Here is a 17,458-nt window from a genome sequence, read left to right as displayed (position 1 = left end):
AGCCTTAGCAGTGTTCATGGCGCTCATGGCCCGCTGGACTGAGAGCCTGAGACCCAGGGCATTTGCCCGGAAGTTAACTGACTTGGCCACTAGGTGGCTGAGGCCCACGGCCAGACAGTGGAGGAGATAATGGACCAGGTGATCCTGGAACAATTTCTCCAGGGGCTCCCGGACCCAGTGTGTGTTTGGGTCCGATGACATCAGCCGGCCCACGTAGCAGATGGAGTCCGGTTGACAGAAAAGCACATTGAGGCAGAGGCACCCAGGAGGGCGGTGAAGCCCGTTAGGGGAGTAGGACCTGCAAGGAGTCCACCAGAGCCTGTACCCAAGAGGGGGATGGACCCAGGGCCCACCCGCAGCCATGAACAGACCTGTTGGAAGTGCGGGCGCACTGGCCATAAAAAACAGGACTGCTCTCAAATGGAGTTTGGGCTAGTGGACTTTTGTGGGTAGACCAGGGGGCAGAAGGGACCGGTAAAACAGCCCTTAACCACCATAACCGTGTTGGTGGGGAAGAAGCCCCGAAAGGGTTTGGTGGACTCCGCCTCCACTCGCTCACTGGTCTGTAAGGGTCTGGTGAAGGCACACTGGATGGTTCCGGGGACAAAGGTAGCCCTTCGGTGTGTCCATGGGGACACCCAGAGCTACCAGATGGCCCAAGTTCCTCTGGAGGTCCAGGGGTGCTTCCGGTGGCAGCAGGTTGGGGTAGTGCAGAAATTACCCTACCCAGTCCTACTGGGAAGCGATTGGGGACCCCCTTCTTGAGAGACAGGAAGTCGGATCCTAAGGAAGGGGGCTGGGAGAACCCAATCAGGGAGGTGCATGGAAGTGGGGGTGTGTGGAACCCCCAAAAGTAGCAAGAACCCCTAGACCACCGAAGGAGAAGAAAAGAGTAAGGGATAGCGGGGAGCCCAGGGTAGAAGAGAGGGGACTTTGCTGGGAGGAGGAGGGCCAGGCCAGGCACCCCGAATCCCCCCTCATCTGCTGTGCCTTGGGAATGTGGCAGGGGGTGAAAGAAACTCCTAGACAGCAGTGGGAAGAAACCAACAAATGTTGGTTTTGTGGTAACGAAGACCCCTCCAGGCAGGAGTGCAGCCCTCATGAGCCCGAGGAAGGCAAGGGACTTGGGGCCTTGGAACCAACCCTGGAGTTGGGGTATCTAGGCACCCAGCCATGCCAGAGAGAAGGCCAGGGGAGGCAAGGGAACACTCAGGCACGGCCTGAACAGGAGTGTGGACTCTGTCGGGCCAAGGGACATGTGTGGGAGACTTGCCCCTACCTGGGAGGGAGGTCCTAAAAACCCCAGGGAGGACCCGCAGGAACTCACAGCAGGGGTAAATGAACCCCCTCCAAAGGGCCAATATGTCCATCCGAGAAGAGGCCGGGGCTGGTTGAGCCTGGCGGCTCATTAAAGTGGGGAGGTGTGTCGCAGGGCAGAGGTGTAAAACCTTTGGATGCTCTGCTAAAGACCTGGCTTCCCCCTGTTTCCCTGTAGGGTGGCTGGGTACATGGGCCAAGACCCTTAGCTGGGAGCCCAGCTGCAGGCCCTAACGAGGGCAGGCTCAGTGTAATCTGCTGAGCCAAGTGGAACCAGCTGGGTTGCTGACTGGGAAGAAATATAAACCCAGGGAGGAGCTCGGGTGGGGACGCTAGCCAGGCAGGAGGATAGAGGCTCTGTCTCTGATGGCTGACACAAGTCTCAAAGGCCAGGGGACCCAGTGAAGGGTCGGAGCGGGGACCGGTGTTGGGGGAAATTGGGACTGTACAGCCACTGTAAATAAAAGAACACGGGTGAAGCACCTGCAAGAGGTGTCTGAGACCCTTTCTTTTGCCAGCCCAAGCACAGGGACAAGGGGAAGGAAACTTGTTCCGCCCTGTGACAGGGACATAATACCACTTTTCACACCACTTAGCTACAGGCTGTAACAATGCTGGGGTATTCCCAAGGGACTTAGCAGGCTCCAAAAGAGCTTCATTTATTGAGAGAGCCATTCTCCCCAGAGCTGAGGACTGGACGATATCCAGCAACTTATACATGTTCTTTTGCCCGTATTCAGCTTGGATCTCCGAGGTGGACGCTATATGCCTGAGAAGGTCCTGGTATGACAAAGTCCTCAGGCACCAGTGAGGAAGAATCCAGTATTGCAGAGTCACCCAGAGGGGAAGAAGAAGAGTGCAGGGCCAATGGAGGCTGTTGGGGACGGGGGCAGCTCCTACACAAGAGGTTCAGTCTGGACCAGCTCAGGAAGAATAACCTCTGACTGCACTTGCAATAGAAGTGGCTCATGGATAGAAACTCCTGCTTGACCTGGACTACATCAAACAGCAGGATCTCCCATACCAAGGCTCAACCCAAGGATTCCGTGGAGGCCAATGGAACAGGGGTAAAGCATTGGTGGCCAATAGGTTGTAGGCCAGGATCCCTATCCCTACTGCAAGAACAGTGCTGAACCTGGTACCACTGGTGATCCAAGGATCAATAACAGTGCTTCAAAAGGTGAGGGGGAAGTAGAAGTAGTCATCCCCACAACAGAACTTGAGGAGCCCTGGGAGTCATCTAGTGGAAATGGAGGAGCGCACCCCTGAGAGATCAAAAAAACTATCATCCTTGTCCAGAACCAAACAAAGAAATCATTGGTGCCAAGGATGCATGAGTGGTTGGTATCACGAGAGGCATCGCCCTTGTAGCTGGCACATGAGGGTCCTGAAAGCAAGTCAGTACTGAATCCAATGAAGGGGTCTGTAGCAAGGACAGCATCCATGTCAATGTGCCCCTCACTACCACAAAGGAAGATGGCTGCAACTCTGCTGTCCTAGCCCCGGAGGGTGCGTAATGCAGTGCCAACAAGTGATACAGCCAACAACCCCACCAGATGGCGCCAACAGTGCAGCAGAAGACGACAATGTAGAAGGCACAGCAACTGACAGCCCCTGAATTACAGGAGAAATTAGGAATGGAAAGGCAGAGCAGGTCTGATGCTGCCCGATATGCCAATGGTGTGGAGATGGCTGAAGGAAAAGGCCAGGCAGTGACCATCAAATCGTGGAAGTAAATGCATGGCTATGCAAGTGGTGTGAGCAAGAAGGCTTTGGCTTCTTTGACAACAAGCTGATATTCCAGGAATGAGGATTACTGTGCTGGGACGAGCTCCATCTACCAAATATTGGGAAGAGCATCTTTGGACATTGTCTGGCTAACTTGATGAGGAGAGCTTTAAACTAGGTCTTATGGGGGATGGTGACAAAAGTACAGCCAATGCACATCTAGGCTCAAGTAACGAAGAAAAGGGGAAGTGGCTAATTTCAGGAGAAGGATCTAGAAATCACGACTGCATTAAAAAGGAAAAAAGAAAAGCAACAGGGCAATCTGCAAAATATCTTTGATGCCTGTTTACAAATGCAAGGAGTATGGGGAACAATCAGGATGAACTGGAAATCACGGTATATGAAGAATATTATGACTTAATTGGCATCACAGAGACTTAGTGGGACAACTCCCACGATTGGTGTACCGCATTGAGGGATATAGCTTGTTCCGAAAGGATAGGTATGGGGAAAAAGGAGGTGGCGTTGTGCTGTACGTCAAGCATGTATACATTTTCTCCAAGATCCAAGGGGACGTGAGCAACAGACCCACTGAGAGTTTCTGGGTGAGGATAACAAGGGAAAAGAACAGTAGCAATGTTATGGTGAGGGTCCATTATAGACTACCAAATCAGGAAGAGGAAGTGGATGAGTCATTCCACAAGTAGGTAAGATTAGCTAACGCACATGAGCTAGTATTAATGGGGGATTTTAACTTCCCTGATATCTGTTGGAAGACTATTGCAGCAAAACATAATAAGTCCTGCAAATTCTTAGTGTGTGTAGGGGACAGCTTTCTGATTCAGAAAGCAGAGGAAACAACTAGGGGGTCATCCATTTTGCATCTGGTTTTGACCAACAGGGATGAATTAGTTGAGAACATAAAAGTGGTTGGGAATTTGGGAGGAAGTGATTGTGATTTGATAAAATTCAAGATTCTATGGAAAGGAGGACATGAAAACAGCAAAACAAGGACACTGGACCTCAGAGCTGAAATCTGCCTTTGACTCAGAGAAATAGTAGGCAAGGTCACATGGAAAGACCAATTAGGAAGAAAAGAAGTCAAAGGAGGCTGGCAGTTCTTAAAAGATGTAATACTAGAGGCTCAACATCTTGCAGAGGAAACACAAGAAAAGCCACAGGCGGCCAATCTGGCTGCACAAGGAGCTTTTTAGATATCTAAAACCCCAAAGGGATAAATACAGGAAATGGAAGGAGGGGCATGGAAGAGGATACAAAGGCAAAGCTACTCAATGACTACTTTGCATCAGTTGTCTCACAAAAAATAGAGTGTGACCAGATGATTCCACAGTTACCACAGACAATGAAGTTACCACAGACAATGAAGAGGAAGAGATGCAGATTGGGATGAGTAAAGAACATGTCAGAGATCTTCTGACCAATTTGAATGAATTAAAATCAGTGGAGCTGGATGCTATCAACCCAAGCGTACAGAAGGAATTAGCTGAAGAAATCACGGAGCCACTCATAGATGACAGGAAAGGTCCTGGAAGACTGGAGAAGAGCTAACATTGTGCCCATCTTTTAAAAAAGGGGGGGGAAAGGAGGAGCTGGGGAACTATAGACCAGTCAGTCTTACTTTGATACCTGGGAAGCTATGAGAACAATGTTTAAAACATTACATTTGTGAATACCTGAAGGACAGAGGGTGATCACCAGCAACCAGCATGGATTTACCAAGAACAAATCATGCCAAAAAAGCTTGATTTCCTTCTTTGACAGGGTAACTGGTTTGGTGAATAGGGGGAATGTGGTGGACATAATATACCTGGACATCAGCAAGGCTTTTGACACAGTCCCACATAACATTCTGATAAGTAAGCTGGAGAAAAGCAGGCTTAACAGAACTACCATTAATACATACATAATTAAACAACTGCAAACAAAAAGTAACTATTATTGGAATGTTGTTGGATTGGAGGGAGGTCTCAAGTGGAGTTCTAGAGGAATCTGTTCTGGGTCTAGTGTTGTCTAACATCTTTATTAATGACCTGGATGTAGATACAGAGAGCAGACTGATCAGGTTTGCAGATGACACAAAGCTGGTAGGGGGAGGTTGCCAATACTTTGGAGAATAGATCTAAAATTCAAAAGGATCTTGATAAATTGGAGAACTGGACTATAGACGACAAAATGAAATTCAACAAAGACAAATGTAAGGTGCTACACTTAGGGAAGAAAAATCAAATGTATAAATACAGAATGGGGGGAAACTGGCTTGGCAGTAGCACTGCTGAGAAGGATCTGGGAGTTGTGGTACATCAAAGCCTCAACATGAGTCAACAGTGCAATGCTGTTGTCAAAAAAAAAAAAAAAAAAAGCAAATGCAATTTTAGATTGCATTAACAGAGGCATAGCATGCAAGTCACGGGAGGCGATAGTATCGTTCTATTTAGCGCTGGTTAGATCTCAGCTGGAGTAGTGGTGTCCAACTTTGGTCACCAATGTATAAAAAGGACAGAGAAACTGGAAAGGATCCAGAGGAGAGCAACAAAGATGACCAAAGGGATGGAATGCAAGCCATATGAGCAAAGGAACTGGTTTAGTTTCGAAAAGAGGAAATTAAGGGAGGGGATCTGATAGTGGTCTTCAGATACTTGAAAGGCTGCCACAAAAAAGATGGAGAAAAGTTGTTCTCTTTTGCCACCAAGGGCAGGACAAGAAGCAATAGGTTCAAACCATAGCAGATTTAGATTAAAGCACAGAAAAAACTTCCTAACTATAAGGACAGTGGAACTGACTGCCTCGGGAGGTCGTGGAACCTCCTTCAGTGAAGGTTTCCAAAGGAGGCTGGATTGCCATCTGTCTTGGATGGTTTAACACAACAAATCCTGCACTTTGGCAGGGGGTTAGATTAGATGACCGTTGCCGTCCCTTCTAGCCCTACGGTTCTACATTGCTGATGCTGCCATTATCAATACCAGACTCAATAGACGTCCCATGGCCAAAACCAGACTGGCATCAGGAGTCCACAAGGAGCTGCTTGTTAGCACTTAAAAGGGCTGTTTGAACTCGTTGAAACCCTGGGTGAGGGGAAGATCAAATAAGGGCTCATCTGCAATACTACACCTCCCTGCCAGGCGACCACGCTGGGTCAGACTGGAATGGTGCCAGCACTACTAAGTCACATTAACAATCTACTATATACAATAAATTCCTAGAGAAATTGAGGAAAAAACATGTAAAGTAAAGCACCACAGAATGCTCAAACTCTAGCCACAGGGAGCGAGAAGGAAGTGAGACCGGTCAGGGTGCTGCTATCCTTAAATAGCTAGGGGAAGGGCAAGAGCCACAAGGCATGAGCACTGCCCATAGGTACTGTTAGGCAAAGTTCTCCAGCTTCAGTGCACTGGGCGCATGCCCATCTGAGTGGAATACATGTCTGCATGCACTCAGAGAAGAACAGAATGATCACTAAACATACCAGAAATAAACATACCCTGGGATGGGAGGCTGCTTCCGAAGCAAATGCTGGACCTGAGGCCCTTTTCTACATAGAGTTTGATGTGTTCTCCCTGGTGCCAGCCAGGCTCCCATCAAGCTGAGACCTGTTGGAGGAGTGGACTAGTACTGCAGAGCTCTGAAAACAGCTGCACTCCCTACAGTGCAGAAACCGAATGAGCCGACATGCTCCCTGGAAAGGTACATACACACTGGAGGAGAGAGATTTCATCCTGGGCAGCCTCAGCAAAGCTCTCCCCACCCTTGGCCACCTTCACAGCTACATGCCGCTTCTCTCTGTGAAAGGAATCACACCTGCAGACCAGTGCACAAAAGTTCTGTCCGCCCAGCTTCCCACCATACAGCCTGGAGGAGTCTCCATGTCTTTCCTTTCCCTGTAGTGACCCCCCAATGCCTGTGCTCTGTACTGAGAGAGGCTTCCCTAAACCTCTCCTCTGCCTCTAACACCCCCACCCTCATACCTTCTACATACAGCAGGGTGGAGACCTGTATTCATCTCCCTCTGGCAACTATTATTTTAATGTTAGAGCTCCATCGCCCTCTGGGAGCAGAAGAGGTCTGGCCAGGCTGAGACAGAGCACATTATAAATCAGAAAAGTAAATATAAAGAAAGACCTGTCCCCTTCAGAGCCAAATACAAATCCAGTAGGGTTTCCTGCAGGCACAGCTCAGCACCGCAGACTATAAAGCATTCCACCCACCAATGTCATCTCCCTTCTGTCTAACCTAGACTGTTTGCCTAGTGTCCAAGCACCAGCTCCCTTCCTAGAGATCCTTCCCCTCTGATTCTTGCTGTCAGAGTCACCCCCCACTCACTTCAACAGGGCCCTCTTGTAACTGGCTGCTTGGGAAATAATGCCTCACAGCTGAGCTAGCTCTGCTGATCCCCTCCCACCACCCCCCACATCCCTGCCTTCAGGGCAGGCTATTCCTCTGGGCTGTTCCTTCCTCTGCTCAGATAGAGAGGGTCAATTCCTCCCCTTTCCCCCCTGGATGGACTCTAAACTTCCCTTTACAGCCCCATTCTACAGAGTTCCCCTCCTTTTGGAATAGTCTCTATTGTGCTACTCACACCATGTCCTGGCACAACCAGACTGTAGAGAAGTAGCCAAAGCCCAGCTTGTGCACCACCTGGTATCTTCCACTGAATGTGTCTCCCTTCTGCACAGGGTAGTAGCCTCCTACAGACATGGATCACCAATAGCTCCATTAGTGGGACAGGTCTTCAAAACACTACCAAACAGAAAGAGGGACTGACCTCAACAATTCAGCCCAGAGTCTACAAATCTCCCAGGCTGAATTGCAAGGAGGTTTGGATACCAAACTGGTAACACTCGTTGGGACTCACCTGCACAGTACTCTGCAGGGTCCTCCTGGCATCCCCACTCCTCCATGCCAGAGGCTTGCTGCAGTCCTCAGGATGAGCTGGTGTGGGGAACAGGGATCTGACACTTGGAGCAGACACAGCACGATCTTCAGCATTTTACTCCTGTAAATAGAGTTATGTATGTGCATACCTGTTGGTATTTCAGCCAAGCACCCGTGCCTTCCCCTTTGCAGCTTACCTATTCTTCCTTTCGGATCTCATCTTTGATCCCTCTCCCCTCTACGTCCCTTCTTCCTTCCCCTATGTTTCCTCAGAATTGGACCTGGGTTATGAAAATTTCTGGCATTTCCTGAGGGATTAGATATTATTTTAAGATTTCAAAATAGGGACATTGAGATGACTCAGGCTGAGCAGAGCTCCTTGCTGGGTGCACCTAGAACAGAGAGAGGCAGGAGTCTCAGGTTTCTTGCTGCCTTGCTCGGATTTCCAGAGGATTAGTGGGGACTGAAGGAAAGGGCCAGGCATTCCCTCTGACAGGCTACAGTGCTGGCCTGGCCTCCTGCAGAGAGCACACAGATCCAGCTCAGCAGAGGGAGAGGGCAGGTCTCTAATGTGCGCACAGTCTAACTGAGCTGCAGATTCTCACATTCTATTTTAGTATTAAATATGCACTGGAAATGCCAGTACTCTGCAGCCCAGCCCAGGACAAAAGCTAATTGGCTATAACACAGATTATCTTGAAATAATGCTTCAAAACTCTGCGAGACCACTGGTTTTGGCACACTAGGAGTCAACCATTTTAAAAATAACACCCAACATAGCGATTCATGCTAAGGATTTGTCTGTGTAGTGGCCATCTGGCAATTTTCACTGACTTGAATCCTAACAAATGTGATATTAGTTAGCCTGATTAGATTATTAGTATGTTAGAAATACTGCCCTTAAATTCTGAGGAGTTAGTTGGTGAAACCTAAGGGCTAGTCTACACTTGAAATGTACTAGACTAGTAGGACTGTCCATATGAGAATTTATCTGGAATAACTATTTTAGAATAGTTATTCAAGAATAGCTATTCTGGTATTTCCAAGTGTAGACAAAGCAATAAGAGCATTTCCCCAGCAACTCTGGAATGGAATTGTGGCTTCTTCTGTCATTTTTGGTTCTTCAGCTAAGAGCATTTACCACATCCTGCTCTTCCTTTGTTAGCAACAAAGCTGCCCTTAAGGACCAAACCTTACAAGCTGTAGCTGCATTTCTGGTTGATGCTGCATGAGTGTGCGGTATGAGCAGATTCCCTGGCCTGTGGCTACACTTATGTAAAGGGAGTCTGGGACTGCAAAAGTCTCCATTGCTCTATTTTCCCCTGCTTGAGGCTGAAGCAAGGAAGAACAGGTTAGAATGCACCATGAAAAGGGACTGTGACTGCCTCTAACCCACTTCCCTTCTTAGTTCTGTTATTGAAGCATAATGCATTACCTCAAGCCTCTGTCTCTTTTTAGATGCAACGTTCCAGAAGTCCCCATCCTCCACTTGTCACTCTCTTGTAAATAACTTTCCATGACCAGATTCATACCAATGTAACACTGAAATCACTGGACTAATCCCCAGTTTGCACTGCGGTGAGTAGAGAACTGGGCCTGTTCAATCTACTGCCATGCCAGCAGAGCAGCACAGTGCCCTGCCATCTATCTCCTAACACTCTGATAGGGCATTAAAGAACAGCTACAAGAATGAGTTGACATCTGGAAACCGTGCCTTATAGATGAAGCTTCTCACATCTCACTATTTACATCACTAAAAAAAAAGGTTAAGAGGTACGCAATGCTCTAGTAACAAGTCCTACACAGGGTAGGTCAGGGGTGGCCAACCTGGGGCTCCGGAGCCACATGCGGCTCTTCAGAGGTTACTATGCGGCTCCTTGTACAGGCACCGACTCTGGGGCTGGAGCTACAGGCACCAACTCTCCAGTGTGCCAGGGGGTGCTCACTGCTCAACCCGTGGCTCTGCCATAGGCCTGGACCCACTCCACCCCTTCCCACTCTCCCCTGAGCCTGCCATACCCTCGCTCCTCCCCCTTCCTTCCACACCCCTGCCCCCCCAGCCTCCTGCATGCCACGAAACAGCTGATTGGGAGGTGTGGGGAAGGAGGGGGAGGCGCTGATCGACGGGGCTGCCTGTGGGCAGGAGGCGCTGGGAGCGGGGGCTGCTGATGTATTACTGTGGCTCTTGGCAATGTACATTGGTAAATTCTGGCTCCTTCTCAGGCTCAGGTTGGCTCCCCTGGGGTTGATGTTGCTGATAGTAATCTCTAATCTAGCAGAAAAAGGGATAACAAGATCCAGTGGTTGGAAGCTTTGAAACTAGTCAAATTCAGACCAGAAATAAAGATGCACATTTTTAATAGTGAGAGTATTTATCCATTGGAACACATCATCTAGGGATGTGGTGGCTTTTCCAGAACTCAAAGGGTTTAAATCTAGACTACATATCTTTTTACAAAGAGATGTTCTAACTCAACAGATGTTATGGGATCAATGCAGAAATCACTGCATGAGGTTTTCTATATTGTATTATGCAAAAGGTCAGATTGGATCAGGGGTGGGAAAACTACAGCCCGTGGGCCACATCCGACCCACCAGCCAATTTTATCCGGCCCTCGAGCTCCCAGTGGGGAGCAAGGTCTGGGGCTTGCCCTGCTCCCGCACTCCAGCTGGGGAGCAGGGTCAGGGGGCACGCCGCGCGTGCTGCAGCGCTGCGCAATTTCCAGAAGCAGCGGCATGTCCGCCCTCTGGCTCCTACACATAGGGGCAGCCAGGGGTCTTCGCACGCTGCCTCTGCCTCAAGCGCCACCCCCACAGCTCCCATTGGCCGGGAACTGCGGCCAATGGGAGCTGCAGGGGTGGCACCTGCGGACGGGGCAGCGCAAAGAGCCCCCTGGCCGCACCTCTGTGTAGGAGCTGGAGGGGGGCATGCTGCTGCTTCCAGGAGCTGCTTAAGGTAAGTGCCGCCCAGAGACTGCAACCCTGCTTCCCTCTAGGGCCCCAATCCCCTGCCCCAGCCCTGATCCCCCTCCCGCCCTTCAAATCCCTCCATCCTAGACTAGAGCATCCTCTTACACCCCAAACTTATCCCCAAGCCCACCCCAGAGCCTGCACTTCCAGCCGCAGCCCTCACCCCCCCGTACCCCAACCCCCTGCCCCAGCCCAGAGCCCCCTCCTGCACCCTGAATTCCTCATTTCTGGCCCCACCCTGGAGCCTGCACTGCCAGCCAGTGTCTTCACACCCTCCTGCACCCCAACCCCAATTTTGTGAGCATTCATTGCCCACCGTACAATTTCCAAACCCAGATGTGGCCCTTGGGACAAAAAGTTTGCCCACCCCTGGATTAGATGATTACATTGGTCCTTTCTAGTTTAAAAAAATAATCTACAAAAGGAGCAGCAGTGCTACATTGCTGGAGATGCTGTCCTGTACAATCCAACAAGCTCCATCTTCCAGTGTCCCAGAGTGGCTCTAGGGGCAAGCATCCCTCCTCTTGGGTTTGCGTCATCTCCAGGCACCCCTGTGAGGTACATGAAGATACCTGGCATACTCAGTTTTGGAAGACGGTTGTAGAGAATAAAGCAGTTGAACCCACAGAGAACAGTAGATTCTTCTCTCATGTGTGAAAGAGACATATGCCAGGACACAATTTGGGCAGGGCTTTCCAAGTAAGCATCCCTGCAACCCTTGGCACATGCAGCAAAAGCAGCCCTTGCAGATCTAAATACCATTGGTTCTTGACAGACTCACCATGTAGTAGCTCATGGAGGCAGAGCTCATGGCTCTACTTGAGACCTGGGGTGTACAGGAGCTCCTGGAAGTGTGATACTGAGAGCTTCTGCTTTCCTTTTTAGTCTGGTTTGGATGGGAGGGGTGTCCTTGAGCGGAGCAAGTTCCTCTGCACCACTGGAGGTATGTGGTGAGGAAAGGGACATGGGATCAGATCACAGCAAGGCCCTTGGAAACAGCACTGGCTTCAGAATAGACCTTGGACAGCTTGGGATAGGGTCATTTTACTGTACTCATAACTTTGCACCTGTTTTAAGTTTCCTGCTTCTAACTCTCTCCTAGTATCAGGTCTATCCAGCCACAAAGTAAATCCTTTGAAAGTTCCCTGGAGGCTATTTATAGATAGGGTGACCATATTTTCCAATGCTGAATACGGGACACCTGGTAAAATTACTCGTATTCAAGCGAGTTCAATGGCACTCAATCAGAACTATGCAGTACAAACGTTCAAATTAACATCAAGTTGACTGAGCCCCTGTTAAAAAGAAATACTGTGTAGTTGGATTCTTTTTATTTATCATCTTATCTTTAAGGCTTTAGGGTTCACATGGGGAGGGGTGACACACACACCGCTACCCTCCCCCACTTATACACATAGGGAGATGTCACACACACACACACCCCTCTCTCTCATGGGGGGGTGAGGGGGTGACCGACTGACCCTCTCCTTCCTGCTGGGAACACTCCACCCTCTATGCCTGTCTGGGCCCTGGGACGGACACGCCTCTCCTGCTACCTCGTGCCATGTCTTCCCGAGGAAACACAAGTGGGGAGGGGGCATGCAGGATCTCATGCCCCCGCTCTCCAGATTTCTGCTAGAGTGCACACCAGAATGTGGTCTGCAGCAGCCTTTTGGCACTGTGCAAGAGGGAAGGGATGAGAGCTGCTTCCAGCTTCAGGGGCGGCAGGGGGATAGGGGGAGGGAAGGAAGGAATGACCTGGCCCATGTCTTTGCAGGAAGCAGCTTGTCCCTTCCTGCCTGCACAGTGTCGAAAGGCAGCTAACACCTCCAGGCTGCTGCTGGCCACCGACATAGCCCAGCCACCTCCTGTCCCCTGGCTACAACACGGGCAGGAACGGGTTAAGCCCTAAGGATGCATCATGCACCAGGGAACCTGACTGCAGGAGTTTCAGCGAACCCAGCCAGAGAGGCGGCTCAGCAGGGGAGGGTGTCTAGGGGACAGAGCAGCCCCGCGCTCCCTGGCCCTGGACCTGGACCCGGGACAGGGAGGGGCAGGTGAAGAGGGTGCTAAGCCCCTGCCCTGGGGCCTGCTGCGGAGCCTGAAGATTCAGGGTGTGAACAGGCTGGAAATCGCACCTCCCCACCACTCCAGAGCTTAGCTGAGGCGGGGAGAGGCACATGCAGGGCTCTGCGCCTCCTGGCCAGCGCCCTGGGCCACAGGCTCTTGGGCTTTCCTGGGGCGCTAGCCCAGCCAGAGGCAGTGGGGGAAGGAAGGAGGCTGCCGGCCACGCTGCTGGTGAGCTGAGCACTCCAACAAGGGGCTGGTTTTCTGCACAGTGCTGGGAGCTGGACGAGCCCCACCAGGGGGATATGGAGGAGCAGTGGGGCTGCGGGGGTGAAGGAGCAAAACAGGGAGAGGACAGGAAGAGGGGGAACACATAAAGGGCCAATGGGTGGGCAGCAGAGGCGACATGTAACTGGCCACCGCTTGACGCCTACCCACACTCACCAGCCACCGCAGCTTGCAGCGTGTGGCCAGCACCGGCTGGAAATGGGACGGGCTGGGGGCAGGGCCCTGCTGGCTGAGAACCGGCACACAGCGGGGGCTGCACTGACTGACCAGCAGGGGGAGTAACCAGCCCTGCGCACTGCACCTTTGCCCAGCCACCAGCTTTGCACACCCACCCCAATCAGCAGCCACTTGACTCCCCTTCCCCTTGGCTGTGGGCGGGCAGCTGGCAAGCAGGGATCTGGCTGGCAGCAGGACCCACCAGTACCAATGGGTGGGTGGGTGGGGGGGAAAAACAGAAAATATGGGACAATTTGCCCATTTTTAAGAAAAAGTCAGAACACCTGCAGGAGGGCTTAAATAAGGGCTGTCCCTTTAAAAATGGGACGTCTGGTCACCGTATTTATAGAACAAAGTTTACAGCTTAGCTGAGATGGAAATACAAAATCTTTCCTGAACACTGATCAGCTCAACCCCAGGGGTCATAACGCACACAGCTCAACAGCAGTCCTAGTGCGCACGATGAGCAGCAGACAGGGCCTATTAGGTTGATGGCCTTTCTAGTAGGCCCCTCCCTGAGTTTTGTCTTGCCTCTCCTTTATCTGTGCAGGGTCAGCACTCTCCGGCATATGCAGCCCAGGAAACGTGAATGGAATTGCCTGTGCAATCACTACCGTTCATATCCCAGAATCACACTCCCATGAGCACTTATGTGCATGCACAAAAAGCTGGTTATGCAGAATTCCAGCAGTGGCTCTGCATCGTTTCTCTACCACACCTCCCTTTCAAGTTTTGCAGTACTTTTCCCCCTAGTGTACCAAGAGATTGCATTTTTAGATGTTCTGAAATACCTTGCAGCACTTTGCAGAAAAACCTTAGAAGGGGTTTAAAATTGCCATAAAATTCACTTCCTCCAATTGAAATAATTAGATTGGTAACCGTATCAGGACCCTTTGGGCTGCATAAAAGAGTAATTAGTTTTAAGATAAAGGCTTTAATTACGTAAAAATGAATGATCATTTAAATTTAGAAAATCCAACATGGCTGACCAAAATGGCAGATATAGGGTGAGGGTAGTGGAAGATACCATCTCTGAGAGATACAGTGTGAGGTAGCAGGAAATTACATTTCCTCTGACATACTAGGGAATTCCACCTCCGGTAGGGAATGACTCAGCAAAAAGCCCTAGAATCCAAGATGGCCTCGGGGAGGAGCTTAAAGACAATATCATCAGAGGATGATATACAGGTATGTTGGGAACACTGGGGCATGGCCACTAGGTAACTCGAGGGGATGGAAGACCACGAGTGTCGATGAAGCCCCCTCGCACTAGGCCCCGGTGTCCTTGGCCCCCCTCCTGCCTGGAGGCACTCGCAGCAGCTCTGCGTGCTAGGCCCAAGTGTCCTTGGCCCCCCCGCCTGGAGGCACACACAGCAGTTATGCTGAGAATCTGCAACAGTATGTTGCAGAGTCAGACTGCCTGAAACTAAGCAAGGCCAAACAGGGGAGATATGGAAGAACAATGCTGAATAAAGCAGCTTTATGTATAGTTTAACAAATGATACAGAGAATCAGGGAACTAGCTGGGAACTGGATTGGCTGGCTATATGGATACTTGGAGCAGCTTGCTATTGGATAAGTATGCTGGGAAAAAGGATGTATAAAAGCCTGTGTAACTTCCTGCTCTGTTGTACAGGATTTGAGATTCAAATCTCCCTGTACCTTTTTGAAGCTTCAAATAAACTTTTCTGCTTCTCCACCCCGTTGTGATTATTGGGTGTAGCACACCGGGTAACGAACCAACTCAAGCTGTTGTTCAGCCTCTCGGCACTGGGTGCCGGCAACAGGTACATGGGACGAGGAGGGACTTAAAGCTAACATCACAAGGGAGGGACTAGGGGAGGAGCTAGAAAGCTGATTGGCTGAAGGCTTGAACCATGACAGCGCACACACTAGATAAGGGCAGCAGCCAATAGGCTGAGCTTGTAATAATTGTTATGGATTCGGAGCTTAAAGGGCAGAAGCTGCAAAATACCTGCAAAGCAGCAGCAGCCACCTGCACGCAGCTTCAAGCAGCAAAAGAAGCAGCAGCAAGAGAACCCTGAGGTTGCCCTGGCAACAACGACCGTAAGCAACTCAGCCAGCAGGCTTCTCCAGCAGCAGCTACCAAACAGCCTCAGCAGCCAGCAGGCCTTCCATATCTGCCACCAGATGGCAGCATTTGCCTCTGCAGCTGCCTTTACCTCAATGGCAGTTGCCACTGCAGTAAGCAGCTCCCCCCAAAGCAGCCATCTGTACCAGAGCAGCAGATAACCATTATTCTCAAAACCAACGGACTCCCTGACAGAACAAAAAGAACAGGAGGACTTGTGGCACCTTAGAGACTAACAAATTTATTAGAGCATAAGCTTTTGTGGGCTACAGCTCACTTCATCGGATGCACAGAATGGAACATATAGTAAGAAGATAAATATATATACATTCAGAGAACGAGGAAGTTGCCACACAAACTGTAAGAGGCTAATTAATTAAGATGAGCTATTATCAGCAGGAGAAAAAAACTTTTGTAGTGATACTCAAGATGGCCCATTTAGACAGTTGACAAGAAGGTGTGAGGATACTTAACTTAGTGAAAAAGAAAAGGAGTACTTGTGGCACCTTAGAGACTAACCAATTTATTTGAGCATAAGCTGTAGCTCACGAAAGCTTATGCTCAAATAAATTGGTTAGTCTCTAAGGTGCCACAAGTACTCCTTTTCTTTTTGCGAATACAGACTAACACGGCTGCTACTCTGAAACCTGTGGCACCTTAGAGACTAACCAATTTATTTGAGCACAAGCTTTCGTGAGCTACAGCTCACTTCATCGGTTAGTCTCTAAGGTGCCACTAGTACTCCATTTCTTTTTGCGAATACAGACTAACACAGCTTGGCTTAATGGTGAAATCCTAGCGGATCTTAAACAAAAAAAAGAAGCTTACAAGAAGTGGAAGGTTGGACATATGACCAGGGAAGAGTATAAAAATATTGCTCGGGCATGTAGGAATGAAATCAGGAGGGCCAAATCGCACCTGGAGCTGCAGCTAGCAAGAGATGTCAAGAGTAACAAGAAGGGTTTCTTCAGGTATGTTGGCAACAAGAAGAAAGCCAAGAAAAGTATGGGCCCCTTACTGAATGAGGGAGGCAACCTAGTGACAGAGGATGTGGAAAAAGCTAATGTACTCAATGCTTTTTTTGCCTCTGTCTTCACTAACAAGGTCAGCTCCCAGACTGCTGCGCTGGGCAACACAGCATGGGGAGTAGATGGCCAGCCCTCTGTGGAGAAAGAAGTGGTTAGGGACTATTTAGAAAAGCTGGACGTGCACAAGTCCATGGGCCGGACGAGTTGCATCCGAGAGTGCTAAAGGAGTTGGCGGATATGATTGCAGAGCCATTGGCCATTATCTTTGAAAACTCGTGGCGAATGGGGGAAGTCCCAGATGACTGGAAAAAGGCTAATGTAGTGCCAATCTTTAAAAAAGGGAAGAAGGAGGATCCTGGGAACTACAGGCCAGTCAGCCTCACCTCAGCCCCCAGAAAAATCATGGAGCAGGTTCTCAAAGAATCAATCCTGAAGCACTTACATGAGAGGAAAGTGATCAGGAACAGTCAGCATGGATTCACCAAGGGAAGGTCATTCCTGACTAATCTAATCGCCTTCTATGATGAGATTACTGGTTCTGTGGATGAAGGGAAAGCAGTGGATGTATTGTTTCTTGACTTTAGCAAAGCTTTTGACACGGTCTCCCACAGTATTCTTGTCAGCAAGTTAAAGAAGTATGGGCTGGATGAATGCACAATAAGGTGGGTAGAAAGTTGGCTAGATTGTCAGGCTCAACGGGTAGTGATCAATGGCTCCATGTCTAGTTGGCAGCCGGTGTCAAGTGGAGTGCCCCAGGGGTCGGTCCTGGGGCCGGTTTTGTTCAATATCTTCATAAATGATCTGGAGGATGGTGTGGATTGCACTCTCAGCAAATTTGCAGATGATACTAAACTAGGAGGAG

The 17,458-nt window shown here is 49.8% G+C and overlaps 1 protein-coding gene across 4 annotated transcripts in view; it reads right to left on the bottom strand.

Annotated features, from left to right (window-relative positions):
- LOC140913990 (SRSF protein kinase 3) overlaps positions 1-17,458 on the bottom strand; it is a 57,332-nt gene that overhangs the window by 29,645 nt on the left and 10,229 nt on the right. For 2 of the 4 annotated variants that reach the window (XM_078853518.1, XM_073350772.2), the window contains exons 2-5: positions 8,133-8,243; positions 7,916-8,056; positions 7,640-7,748; positions 6,756-6,843 (exon numbers count right to left, since the gene is read on the bottom strand). In XM_078853518.1, coding sequence (XP_078709644.1) covers positions 6,756-6,843; positions 7,640-7,748; positions 7,916-7,961 — 243 coding nt within the window. In that variant the 5' untranslated portion in view covers positions 7,962-8,056; positions 8,133-8,243. Of the gene's footprint in view, positions 1-6,755; positions 6,844-7,639; positions 7,801-7,915; positions 8,057-8,132; positions 8,244-17,458 lie in introns of all 4 variants that reach the window. The other 2 variants (XM_078853517.1, XM_073350773.2) reach the window with 2 other exon arrangements.

This window comes from Lepidochelys kempii, chromosome 7 (genome assembly GCF_965140285.1).
Source record: "Lepidochelys kempii isolate rLepKem1 chromosome 7, rLepKem1.hap1, whole genome shotgun sequence".
In the NCBI taxonomy this organism is placed as follows: Eukaryota; Metazoa; Chordata; order Testudines; family Cheloniidae; genus Lepidochelys; species Lepidochelys kempii.
Note: the sequence above shows the minus strand (reverse complement) of the source record. Positions and strands in the feature narration are given on the sequence as shown.